Source organism: Coptis chinensis, chromosome 8 (genome assembly GCF_015680905.1).
Source record: "Coptis chinensis isolate HL-2020 chromosome 8, ASM1568090v1, whole genome shotgun sequence".
Taxonomy (NCBI): Eukaryota; Viridiplantae; Streptophyta; class Magnoliopsida; order Ranunculales; family Ranunculaceae; genus Coptis; species Coptis chinensis.
Window position 1 is genome coordinate 86,950,322 of NC_141463.1, and position 14,374 is coordinate 86,964,695.

The 14,374-nt window shown below is 35.0% G+C and overlaps 1 protein-coding gene across 1 annotated transcript; it reads right to left on the reverse strand.

Moving 5' to 3' along the window:
• Nucleotides 1–12,235: 12,235 nt before the first annotated feature.
• On the reverse strand, nucleotides 12,236–13,351 carry LOC147483886 (uncharacterized). The gene is made up of 2 exons (XM_086580032.1): nucleotides 13,173–13,351; nucleotides 12,236–12,831 (listed from the first exon to the last, which is right to left on the reverse strand). The coding sequence occupies exons 1-2, from the start codon at nucleotides 13,282–13,284 to the stop codon at nucleotides 12,326–12,328; spliced, it is 618 nt and encodes a 205-aa protein (XP_086436158.1). The 5' UTR covers nucleotides 13,285–13,351; the 3' UTR covers nucleotides 12,236–12,325.
• Nucleotides 13,352–14,374: the final 1,023 nt, after the last annotated feature.

The window sequence follows — 14,374 nt, forward strand, 5'->3', positions numbered from 1 at the left end:
AGAGTTATTCCGTGGTGTGGTTGTTTTAGGTGGTAAAGGTGATTTTTTAGAAGAGTTATTCCGTGGTGTGGTTGTTTTAGGTGGTAAAGGTGATTTTTAAGAAGAGTTATTTCGTGGTGTGGTTTTTTTTTGTGGCAAAGGTGGTTTCGGAGAAGACTTCTCTGCAGGTGGGTTTGGAGTAGCATATTTCGATGGTGTGGGTGTTTTATGAGAAGGCTTGGAATTTGGCATTATTCCGATTGTCATGAGGAGACCCACTTTTCATGCTCACATTGGGAATGTTCAAAACCAGATGAATCTTGCTTTGAAGAGTTCTCATCCTCAGTTAGAAGCTTTCTCTTGCAGCTACCCTTAGGCTGACCTTTGGTTTTCACCTCCTCATGAGGTGGTTCTAGCCATGTACTTTCTGGCACAGTAATCTCCATAAGTTTCCTAACCATAACCCTTTGCTCTTCTTCAGAAGCCATTTCATACCTTTTCATAAACATATCCATCGAAGGTCTACAATCGGGACCAACACCCACCGACACACTTGGAAAAACAGATAGAGTTTTCCAAAAGGGATCGATAGCACTCAAAGATATGGAACGTTCTTGGTTTTGAAGTTCAATGATTTCGTGAGCACATGGCAATCCATGACTGGTGCACAAATAACACCCACAAATGAACTCAGAGTTCTTAGCAGCACGACTTACACGGGTATCTAGTTCTTCATAAAACAAGAACTTCATATTTTCTTGAGACCAGGTTTCTGAGTTCACGAAATAAAGGAATCCGGTGGTGGTGCTGGGTTACAATCAGACTCTTCTCAAACGTACCTCTAATCTTAGATAGCTGGATCTCTAAAATCGGTGGATCAAGTAAAACATACTTAGAAAATCATGTTTGTTTGTGTTTCCTAGAACACGTTTCACTTGAGCATGAGACCCTTCGACTCTATTGGTCGTTGTACTCCCAAAGCGAATGTTTTGATCTGTCTAACAACATACGAATTGATCCTTGTAAGGTAACCAAGTCTCTCGCATATAACTAACAAAATTGGAGTACTCAACCCTATACTGTTTTTCCAAAACAACAATTCTACGGTTGAAGATATCCTCAGTCCTCGATTTCACTACAGTGTTCTACAGAACTTCATATTTTTCAAAGTTCAAATCCCAAACGACATGGCCACAGCGTTTGGACTGAGTCCCAAACGGTGTGGCCATGTCGTTTGGGACTTTAGTCCAAACGGTGTGGCCACACTAGTAAGTTTTTTTTTTCAAAGTCCAAATCACAAACGACATGGCCACATCGTTTGGGACTCAGTCCAAACGGTGTGGCCAGACCGTTTGGTGTGCAATACAAACGACCTAGCCGGGTCATTTAAGCTTTCGAATTTTCTCTATCCATCATTGTACACATGAATAATTACTACATGAATAATTACTACATGCATAATTACGTTTAATTTAGAATTACCTTATTTTTATTAAATGCATCATCATCTATTCCTCTATTTTCTTCACTTTGAACTTGTTTTACATTTTCTTCTTGAATGGGGTCACTTGGAACTTGTTCTACATTTTCTTCTTGAATGAGGTCACTTGGAACTTGTTCTACATTTTCTTCTTGAATGGGGTCATGATGCATTACATTTTCTTCTTCATCTTCATGTTCTAAAATGGGGTTGGGCTCTTCCATTAGTGTTTAGTGTTAGTGTTAATTTTCTTTATGGTTTAAGGGTTTAAGGTTTTTGATGGTGGAAGAGAGGAGAATATAAGAGAATCGAAGAGAAGGGCTGAAAAGATTGCAACAAGTCAAATTCACTTTGGTTTGGGAGGTGCCCAACATAAAACAACTTTTGGGGCCAATGACACATTTGTAATAATTGTTTTTTTTTGGGTCTGCCCAACATAATATGGGGTCCGGCAGTAACAAACACTTAATCTAAAGGGCTATTTAGATTTTGGGCTACTTTTTAATGGGATAATTTGCAGTTGGTCACCAATTGACCGTTTATTTGCATTTAGGCCAAAATTGACAGTTATCTATCCATATTTTATATATTGACACATTTACCTTTAGGACCAAACTTTAATTTACAGTTAAACTCACTATACCAAAATAGGACATACCTAACGGTCAAAAACCGTTACTAAAAATATTTGTAACGGTTTTTTAAATCCACATTTTGGGCGTTGCTAATTCGTTATTAATATTCGTAACGGTTCAGAACCGTTACATAATTATTTATTGTAACGGTTTTTTCCATAACTAAAAATATTTGCTAACGGTTTTCTTTGCTCAATTGTGTTACTTTTTTGTAACGGTTTTATAAAGTTAGTAACGCTTTTTTGTTATTCTTGATTTATAAAATTTGTAACGGTTAATTTTCTTTTTAGTAACGGTTTTTGTTTGCCGTAAGTGTTACTCATTGCAAAGATTAGATTCTACGGTTTTATACCGTTACAAAACTATTCCATATGTAAAAAATAATTTTCCCCAAAACCACCATTTTTGGGAGACTCTTGAACACCTCAGATAAAGATGCCCCCACTTATTGGGTATTCTGTCGTCCATAACATAAACAAGAAATCTCACAAGTACATCCAATCACATAATCTTTTATTAAAATAACATCACCAAAACCTTTTTCATAAATAAGACTTGCCACGAATGAAATACACATTGTTTTCCAATAAATGGGACTTGTTTTAAACTCAAGCTCTCAAACGTCATTTGTACAGATATCCCACCTTCAGTAGTTGCAAGCATCAGGGGATGACTTTGGGATGGTATCATCAGAAAAGTCCCTTTCATCATATACACCAATAAAAATAAATAAAAGATAGTCAGGCAATAGAAAACAAATATGTATAGATATATACTTATATCCTATTCTTAATTAGTAGCTCCTTATACTTAAACTACGGAATTCAGAAAAGAGAGTATGATAGCAGACTAGTAGCAATAGAAGCATAGTATAGACATGAAAGTTTATGTAACGCCCCAAAACCCTAGAACCTTGTCAGACACCTTGACGAAAGACATAAAAATTTCAAGTGAGTCTCCTTTGTATTTTCAACATTTCATAGATATAAAATCCTGTCATAACCTGAAAATCAAATAATATACTTCCATAACATATATTAAAACCTCGGACCTCGGTTGTAAACCCAACTACTCAAATATATATTGATTCATAGAACCATCTACTTAACCATCTCGACCAATGCCAGTTAAGTCAAATAACCAATCCTCGAATAAAAAAGACACCATAAATTATATACCAAAATTAAAATGAAAACAATATATACATCACTTCCACTTATATCAGTGTTATACACCTCTATTAGTTCCAATCGAGATACCACACTTGAATATATATATACATCATACTTTCACACTACTCACATACCTATCTTCCAAAACAAAACTCGTGAATATTCCAACATCCGCATACAATTGTCACATATGAAACGAAAGAAAACCACACAAGGACCTTACCTTTCATTAACTGCTAGGTCTCCCTCCTTTGTTGCTTTACATCTACGTTCCTAACGCTAAAGCTAGTTCCTCACTCGAGGCATTTTAGTTCCTTATTCCTATAACAAAATAACTGAAGTAACATATATACGCGATTATACACAATAACTACATTTAACATTACTTTTACCTTTAACCAAGTTAGTTTCATAGGGTAGACATAATACAAAAACCAAATCCAATCAACACAAAAAGTCGAAACCGGACATTCACTTGATCAAAGACAAAGTTCAAACCATGCTTGCTCGGTCAAAACCCAAAATAATTTACACCAAAAGAAATGACACTATCATGCTAGCCTATTCATGATTATGCAAGTACAAGGTCAATCTAAATCAAAGTCTCTACACGAATAATATACTCACCATGCCATGCTTGGATTTCTTTTCCCGAAAACTTTCATCGCAAATCACCGCACACCGATAATACATAATTTCTATGTATGCATCATTATTGGTTTTTAAATAGTTCCCTTAAGAAAAGCTAAAATCAGCTCAATGATCCAAGAAAAAAAAGCACTACACCAAGTATCATCATAATAGCATCCAAATACATAGTGCAAGTAATAAAAGCATTAAGATTTTAAATCTACTATAAACGACTAGAAATGTATAGTAACAATCTCCAAACATAACAACTATACCTTGAAAGATCTTTCCATTTATTTCAACCTCATATGACTCCATGACCTCCTGGATTATTGCAGCGCCGACATCACACAAACCTATATCTATTTCAGCTTCCTTCAGGATATAAGAGAAACACCACATAACAGATATGATGTATGGACATTAATGTAGAGCAGAATAAATTACGACACATGAGCATATTGTTGTCATTAACCTTAATAATTACCATCCATAATACTAGAATATGCAATGCAGTTTACTTTCAGAGCTAGAAACTTGAAGAAGAAAAGGCACTACATACTAATTCCAAGTTCATATATGTATTCATTGTGCAGTGATACATCTAAAACATATAAAACAGAAATGGGTTGAGTGGTTAAGGTTTTATATATTGAAATGTTAGTTGCTTTTTTTTTTATGTAACATTAATTAAGTAAATATGCAAGGATGAGATGATTCTTTAAGTGTTCAAGAAGAATTCATTGCAAGATCAAACATTATCAACCAATGTAGAATTGTATGCAAAGACTGTAAAGAAATGGGATACCTTAATTCCAGTATTGGTCATTTGGTTGCCTCTCGCGATGCCTTAAGTAACGGATCAAACATCGGATTAAAGGCTACTGTAAATGCCTAATCAACTATATGTCCTGGAAACATTAGGAATAGAAACAATGATATTTAATTTAAAAATAAAATATCTAATTGCCCAAAAAAAAGTAAAACCCCTAAATACATGTTTAGCCTTCCTTTGATTAGGTCCGATTAGCAACAGAAGAAAACTTTTGCCACATAATCCCCGATGGATTTGCTACAAGAATATAGCCTCACCTCAATTAGATGAACTATGAGAATTAATAATGGATGTCGACACATAAAAAGTATAACATCTCATATAGAAAATAGAATGTCTCATGAGTTCTTTGTACTACGAAATTTTTTGTACTTCAAAATTTATCTTTTTAATACAATTACCCTTAGCAAAAAAAAAGAATGTCTCATGAGTTGTTTCCTTGGATTAGTTTGGGATGGTGTCAAATGGATTTCAATATGATAAGTTAACGAAGTAGTTAACAAAGAGAAACAACCAGATGCGAAAAGTAATTTCAATATGATAAGTTAGCTTGGTACATGTCTGAGTCTCCACGACTCATCAGGCGCAACTTTTTAGTCACACGGCTTTAGTTCCTTTTGGAGGAAACTTACTAATAAGCCTTTCAAATAAGGATCCAAGGGGGCTCCACGTCCTAGCCACCACTCCAAAGGAATGGCGCCAACGATGTTGCCAAACCGGAAAATAGGAGTTAAGAAAGTAAAAGCCAAAGACAGTCAGATCTAGTGAGGAGCTTGAGTTAAAGGCTGCAGAAGTTGAAGATCAGTTATTGTGCAAGGGTTTAATAAAACTATATATGGTCACCACATAACGCGGTATGGCCTTAAACTGCTTTTCATCACACGTTCTTAAAAGAAGGACAACTTACTTGGACTGAATATCAAAACAAGGATAGTTACCAATCAAAAGAATATAAATCTTGTATATATATATATATATGTGTGTGTGTGTGTGTGGGTATATGAAGAACGTGACACGTATTAGTCTCTAGTCTACAGTATATACACTTTACTGAATTAAAACCCAAGAAAGCAACAAACATTTACTTAATCAAAATCAAATCTATGAGTCTATAGTAAACAAAAGATCCATATGCAAATAATGAAGAATAGCTGGCAGGTGAAAAAAATAACAATAAAATTTTTAATGGCTCTCATGTTTGAACTACTAAACTAAGGAATCCCGTACCCAATGAAGTAACAACGCAATAGGTGAATGTAGTGGGAGAGACCTCCATTTATAGTAGTCCTTCCAACATCTCAACTGTATTGAGATTGGAATTACTGGTTCTGCATATTTATTTCAAAAATAAATTAACATGTTATTTGTGACAGAACCATAGAAAAAGTAAGAGATAAAATATACCACAGCAGGGGCATGAGTCACTGTGAAGGCTCCACTCATCATCAACCCTACCAATATAATAACACTTGTGAATACAAGGGAAGAAATAAAATTAGATGTATATTACAAATCTTCTAACACTCTAGATATAGTCCCCATGAGGAAATGTGTACACATTTGTATTTTCATATCTTCCAACAATGCGTACCCCATTTATTTGATCAATACATTTGCTTATGATAGTTTCTTTAAAACTGCTTGGCGTGACTAACTTGAAAAAGAGACCATGAGTACGTGCATCAAATATTAGTGGTACTGTGTTATAGACATCAAACATAAAAGTACGTGTGGGCATGTGGCCATGTGGGAGCACTAGACGAGGCAGTAGTCGAGCCATAGTTTCTCTCATGGGTGGGTATGATTGTAACCACCGTAAAAAGCTTTTTCTTAATTTCTTAATCTAATACATGGTCAATAAAATATTGATTTTTTGAACTAAATGAAAACCTGATGTTCTTTTGATTTTACAAAATGCTACCAATCATTTCTCCTCCTGTTCTAAAACAAAGACATTATGGATATTTGTCTAGATTGCCAGTCCCTAAGTCCCTTCATCACTGTCAGCCCGCCTGTAGTGATTTTGTCTCCCTCCATCTCACCAAAATGGTGGTCCAAATACAAAAGGAAAAATATTGTTCAAAATTGCGGTGCTTACAGCTTCAAAAAGGTGCTTTGAATCAATTCTCATAAAACAGTCCACCAAATCCTACTTTAAAAACTAAACAAAAAATACACAGTTGATGTCCTTGCCTAAAGCTAGTACAGTGGACATTCTTCACGGTGTGTATGGATTCCATGAAACTCTATGAATAGTTGACATTTGGATTGGTGAAATTCTCAACTCAGTGATAAAAACTGAGAGCAAGTCCATTAAAATAACCTAGAGAAAATGCCTAAGTGATAAGATATGATTAACTCTTGTTCTTTCAAGCTATCATGAAGTCAACTTTCCTTGTTATTTATATGATTTGAGCTCGGCCTACATTTTCACTAGTGTTTACTTATACTAGAATATTGCTCCAACTTTGGCATTCGCTTCGCACTACGGTTCCCACTTTCCCATTCCATCCTAAAGTAATCACCATACGGCAATGACAGATGGTACATGCAAGCTAGCCCATTAAGGATGCCCATTCATGTTCATAAACTTGTTGTAAACATTAAATGTACAAATCCATGTGAATAAAACGTGAGCGATAAGAATTGTTAACCAACCTTGAATAACAAGATGAACTTGACCCGAGCAATTACACTCGTATTTCCACATTCCTACTTTATGGAGACTCCTATCCATAAGAAACGAACGACTCCTCCTCTTTTCACATATCTACTACAGACATAACAAAAAATTAAAAAATTAATCCAATCCATAACAAGTGTGTGTGCTCAATCACATGATCATATAATTACCTGGACCGTTGCTTCCTTAGAGAATGTAAACGGGAAATCATGTAAGACATCGACACGTCTCATTTGTTGTTCTAATCTTTCACATTCTTCTTTATGTTCATTCCAATGTGACACCTGTACACCAAATGTTTAACAAACTCATTACAACATTCCAATAGTTCATTTGTGTTATTGAATTTATATGAATAAAAGACTGATGAGAAGTGGAGCAATAAGCAACAAATTTCCATTAACCGATGGCGCCTCGTCATTTGCTGCTCCGATCTGATGTCCTGCAATGTTCTTTGCTTCCTTTTTCGCAAGACTCCATTTTTTTTTTTTTTAGTGGGAAACTGCAAAACCACTTCAACACTTCAGCTAAAAACTTTTGTTATATTGAAACAAAAACAAAAATTTGAGTTCAGAAATTGAGGTAGTGAACTAAAACGAAAATTGATAAAATAGAGAGAGATACAAAAACTTGAGAGAGAGATGAGGGGGTTACCAAAACTTGAGAGAGATGCAACTCTTGCCGATTTTGAGAGAGATGCAGCTCTTACTGTCAAATCATTCCCACCAAAGTCTCAATTTCCTTTTACACTAGGTTAGGGTTATGAAAGAAAGAAATATTGGGCCGGATAATGAAACTACTGGGCGGGATATTGATATATTGGGGGCGTGGGCAATCACCTTCTCTCTGAAAAATCATCTACGACGGTCACCGAAACCAGAAAAGACAACTTGTCTCGTCTCGTATTTGGGACGAAAACTAATGTCCTTGAGTCAACCTTAGTCAACTTGAAAAACAACTGCGACGGGTTAAGACAATTTAAGACGGCAATTATCGTTCTTAATTTAAGACGGGGTATATAGCCTTAAGAGTGTGTCCTATTTCTTGAATTCAGGTGTAGTAATTGTTCCACATTAAAGAAGTGTAAAACACACAAGCTTAAGAGAAGAAGCAATTTAGGCAAAGTGAACTCTATTTCGAATTTCAATGGAAAGGATTTTTGGGGGTGGGAACTGTTTTGGGGTATAACCCCAACTCTAGGAACAAAAATAAAGTTAGATCTAACTACGCCAGCCATGAATCAATACTTGACTAAGTGAAAGAAAACAAATATGAAAGCACTTACTTTGGCCACGACTTAATGCCTAAATTCAGCCAACATACAATACTACAGTTTCATTCAGATGGATCCCTTCCACCTACAAAGGCTGAAAAACACCATATAGGCAACCCCATCACCATCTTCTCCATCACTCCATTAATTAACTCTCTCCTTTCAAGTGTTAGCTTTCATAAGGAATTAACTAGACGAGTCAAAAGTAATTACAGCCTCACTTTTATGACCTAAACACATAGAATGTGAAGCACATTATCTGGCACAAGTTAAGCATCTAGAAAACACGTTTGAGTCAAATCATTAAACATGTTGCAGATGTAAAGGGAGAACAATCCGCTCATAAATTTAAATAAGTATCCCCAATCAAAATTGCATTAAGCAAAATCTATCAAAATATATGATTAAGTAACCCAATCAAATATGAATTTGTAACAAAATATTTCAATCAAAATATAAGCTTGAAAATAAAAATCTTATCATTAAATGATATGAAAAATCTTTAATAAAATAACCATCACTGAATCTAATAACATACATTCATAAACTCGGCCAACCACATACCTGTTAAGTTTAGAAGATACCCACTTGTGGAGGATGGGTAGAAAATTTTACACTTTTCACCAAGGTTCCACTTCTCAGCAAAAGCCCTTCAATATTTAGCAATGATCATAGCTGACCTGCAATCATAAAAGATCAGCAACAACACCAAATCAAAATCAAAACGGACAGAGGAAAAAAAAAATTGAAACCAAGTATATTAAAATTAAACAACTCTGGTAAGTGTTTTGTCTGACTAAGAGATCAAAACAAAACAAGATTTATGGCAGTTAAGAAGAAAACTTAGAGCTCTTCAACAACTAACACAAAACCTTAATACACAAAACCTTAATTCCAAAATTGAAAATTTGAGCGACAAAATCGATAGTTCTTATCATAAACACAGTAATTCGTTTTCCAACACATCCTCTAAAACCCTAAGTATGCAAAAACAAAAACGAGAATTTAAACGAAAAGGAAGACGAAAAAAATCCAGATTTTCACAATGTCTAAACAAATAAAGAAGAAAAGAGAGATGATCAGAATAAAGAAAGAACCTTTATCTATAAGACATAGCGGTCATGATTTGAGCAGCCCTTTATTTGATAAACTGACGAGAGGGAGATGAGCATGGGCTTCAGACTCATTAGGCTTTAGCTTTGGAATTATGTTTCTTTTTTATTTTATTTCTAATTTTTGACGTTTCCAACGGCAAGCATGTGTTAGTATACCGTAAGAAAATAATTAAACTAATTGTTCGATATTCACAAACGGAAAACTATGATTGCTTACGCTTACCTACCGTTAGCACACTACTAACGGTTAGAAACCGTTAGAATGTCAAAATTATGTGCGTTACAAAATCACCCAAATGGTGTAGTGACTTTAGGGCCAGACCTTAATTTTGAGATAAGACTTGGGCATTTAATAAAATCCCTAAATTTGTTCTAATTTCGATTGTATGCTCTAATTATGATGCATCTTTCATGTAATTGATAATTGACCCTAAATTAGGAATGTCCATCTTGCCCGAAACCCGGCCAAAATCTGAACAAAATACCCGCACCAAACCCTACCTGAACCCGACAAAATCCGAACCCGAACCCAAACCGAAATACATAGGATAGGGTTTGGTCACACTCTCTAAACCCGGACCAACCCGAGCCCGATACAATAATTTAGCCCTAAACCCGTTAAAAGGGCTAAAACCCCGAAATCGAACTCGAACCCCAAATCCGATTTCAATTGCAGACTACTAATCTCATATAAAAGAATGACTTAGATAAATATTTGGATTATGATCTCATTCATGTTTACAATGATGAGTTATTTTATATATTGGATTATGAAAAAATTTATGTCGGGATTTCCAATTTGTTCAGTAATTACACGTGATCATGTGTCTATAGTTCATTCTGAATCCATATATTTTTAAATCATATCAAATAATTATGTCCGAGTATAGGTGATAATTACTTTTAAATTCATTAGAAGTTTTATTTTGTTTGAAAGATTAGTGGCCGGATAGCCGAAGGAGGAATAAAATGTAGATATATATTTCAAATAAAGTTTTTTATTGTATTTTTTTTTCATTTATACCGGACTTTATCCTACTAGAAATCCTACTAGAAACCCGAACCCGAGCCCGATGGGTACTCGAAATATAGGGTTAGGGTAGGGTTTGGTCACACTTCTCAACAAAATACCCGACTCCGAACCCAACCCATTGAAAACCGGTCCGACTTTTCATGTTCAAAACCTGAAAAGTCGAATTCGGGCCGGGTACTCGTTTGGACATCCTCTACCCTAAATACAATAACCAACTCTATATTGATATAAAATTAGCTGCTAATTGGGGTGCACAATTTTATGTTTTTGATACCATTAAACAATAATTTTAGAGTGTTAATATTCTCCTTGTTACGTCTATAAACTCACCCTTAAAAAATTATATTATCTATTATACCCCTTATATTCTTCCACCTCTCCCATTAGCATAAGTTCACCACCGCTTCCTTGAAAGTTAAAACTTTTTAATTGGATAAACTGGCCACTCAAATATCCACTCGATCTCTTTTACAAACATTTATTATATTTTAATTTATACCTAATGATAGCAATTGAATCAACAATAGATTGTTCAACCCCATGACTAACACTGGTAATAAATTGTACGAGGTGTTCTCCAATCGATCATCTTTATATAGATATAATAATCTTGTTCAAATTTAGGCTTGAGATAGTCAAATTTGAACAATATCTTACAATTATTTTAGTATAAAAACTAATAAAAAGCAAACACCTTCTAATCTCTAAGTATAGGAATTGAATTATGACAACCTCAAATGCGTTCATAATAATATTCGTGAAATTTCATTTTGCTCCTACTACAAAAAAATTGTGTAATGATCGAGACTATTTAATTCGTACAATTATACAAAAATTAATAATATGCATCTTGTTTTGCTTCCACCCATCACTTTTGGGTCGTATTTGCGTGTGTATATTAATTAACTTGTTTTTTTTTTCGATATTTTTTTAAATTAACTTGGCTTAGATGCATGATGTAAGTTGGTTAAGTTGTGGTCACAAAAAGATTCTTATATATATGACCATTGAATCAAATCTTAGATTTTGTGTGTTTGACTATTACTTAGAATTTTTAGTATTTGGTCATACTATTAATAGTAATATTTGTGTTTGGTCCACAAATAAGTCACGTGTATAGCATGTGCAGACATTTAGCCATTTTTAGAAAATTATAGATGGAACAAGACGGTCAACTCAAAATCAACGCAGTCAACCGTCAATTTTAGCCCAAATACAAATAAACGATCAATTGGTGACCAATTGCAAATTATCCAATTAAAAAGTGGCCAAAAAGTTAAATAGCCCTAATCTAAACTACTTTAAAATTTGCGACCCTTATCTACAGTCAACAGTGTTTTAAGCAAAACGCACAACGTCTAGTAGTGAGCAAAATAAAAGAAGAATTGCTTAAAAGAACACATAGGAAAGTTCAAATTGTATAATTTTTCGATGAGATTACACATTTATTTTAGCGTTTTAGAATGAAGATTTGATAATATAAACAAAGACTAGTTCAAATCTTCTCCTGCAGGGGACCTAAGTTTATGTAAACCATAAACCCCGAGAACAACTACAACAGCCGCGGTGATTACAATACCAGCAACCAAGACCTTATGCTTCCTTAAACTTGAGCCCAATCCACCAAATGTAGGCTTGTAGCTTTGTACCAAAGATTGAGTACAGATTGGACCATTCACTTTCCCAGGCCCAGTAGTAAGACTACCCGATACTTGGTCTGATTTCTTCTTCTCATTCATTGTGTTTTCATCAGCTGGAGCTACTTGTTTTCGTTCTCGTTCATCTTGTTCTATGACATCGCTAATTTTATTTGGAAATTTGACATAGAGAAGTCCTCCAGCGAATTTTGCAGTAATTTCATTTGTGTTACAATTTTGTGGCGCACTAAATTCCTTGCGGAAGCGACTCCATCGGTTACCCTCGATGGGACATTCTCCACTGATTTTTAAGTTGCCATTAGTGTCTATTTGAATCCTTAGGTGCTCCTTTCTGAAACCTGTAGACATTACAAGATTATATAATGCTCATTGATGAGGTTGAAGAGGACAAATGTTAAGTGAAATCTTGTTAATATAAGCCTTTTTAATGTTGCAAATGATGCAGCCCATAAACATTGGGCTGGATATTTATTTCCCCGTTCGGAATGCCTAGCAACCCAGTTTGTGAGTGGTATTGCATGTGCTTAGTGATATGCATGATTCGGTCTATGGACATTTGTATACTGTTCTAAAGTGACATTGAGTTATACTAATCCTGTTTGGTTAAAATTTGAAATTAACAAAAGCTAGCTTATAAATCTAAATTAAAATTGACAAAATCAGGGAAAATAAAAATTACCGGGAAGGTGGATCACAAAAGTATCAACATCTTCTTCTCCTACCCAATTAGATGAGGGTTGAAAATCTTCATAGGAGCGCATAAGGTTATTAGGTAGAGACCAGGTTGCCATAATAGAATACTTTGTTGTTGTGTGTTTTTTCTTGTTGAGATGTTGTGATAACTAGGGATGAATAAATGAATTCATATCTGAAGGGTTTATATACATGCATGCATGCCTTTACAAATGAGAAAGGAATTGGAAATCCTTTTGGGTTTGCTTTCATAGAGGAATAATTATATTCTTACTTTGGTTTCTTAGTGTTTGAGGTGTTTCACCATACTTTCATGTTTGCATCTCTTAATATCCTAGCCATGTAGAGATGGAACACCTCTTGCATGGGCAAAGTGAAAATTCGGTATGTAGATTTGTCTTTCAATCAGCTCCACAACTTCATTGTTATTTATCTCTAATCACAGCTAAACATTCGGCTAATCAAAGATTTAAGAAAATTTTGGTACATGTTATGTGCTGAAGTTAAGGAGTTCTGCCTTCACAAAGAAGCTGGAGGCTGGCATAAACACAAGGGTAGTGCTGCTGCTGAATAGCCTTACAAGTGTGGCATTGGGCTCTATTAACTTAAACCCACTTCTTTTGGGCTCACACTCCAAACAGATTCTTTTGTTGTTGTTGTCTTGTTGATGTTGTTGAGGTGTAGTTGTTGACTTGTTGTCCTCATTGTGCTTATTATTATGGGACATGAACACCAGATGCTGTATCCAATCCATTCCCATCGACTTGTGGTCGCCCAAGGAAACTCGAATTTCAGACCTCCTTGAAAGTGTGGTGCACCTTGACCAACTCAGCTAGAGCTGTTGTTACCTTTTTTTTTAGTACTTCAGAGGATTAAAGACAAATTGTAGAATGAATTCGACGCAAGTCAATTTGAGAGTCTCTTAAAGGGTAATTTAATCAGATTTTTAAATCTATGGTGGTTCACTTTGATCTGCTGGTGTGTGGGAATGTATGTGTACGTGAGTTTGCAGTGACATATTTAATTTCTTGTGTTTTTAAGGTTGCAAGCTGGGACAAGGAGACAATAACCTAATGCATGCATTGTTAGGTGAAGGTCATCGAAAAGTTGAAAAAAGGGGAACCCAATTCACAGTCATCGCTTATTTGGAACCCACGAAGAAATTTCATTTGTATACAACAAGACACT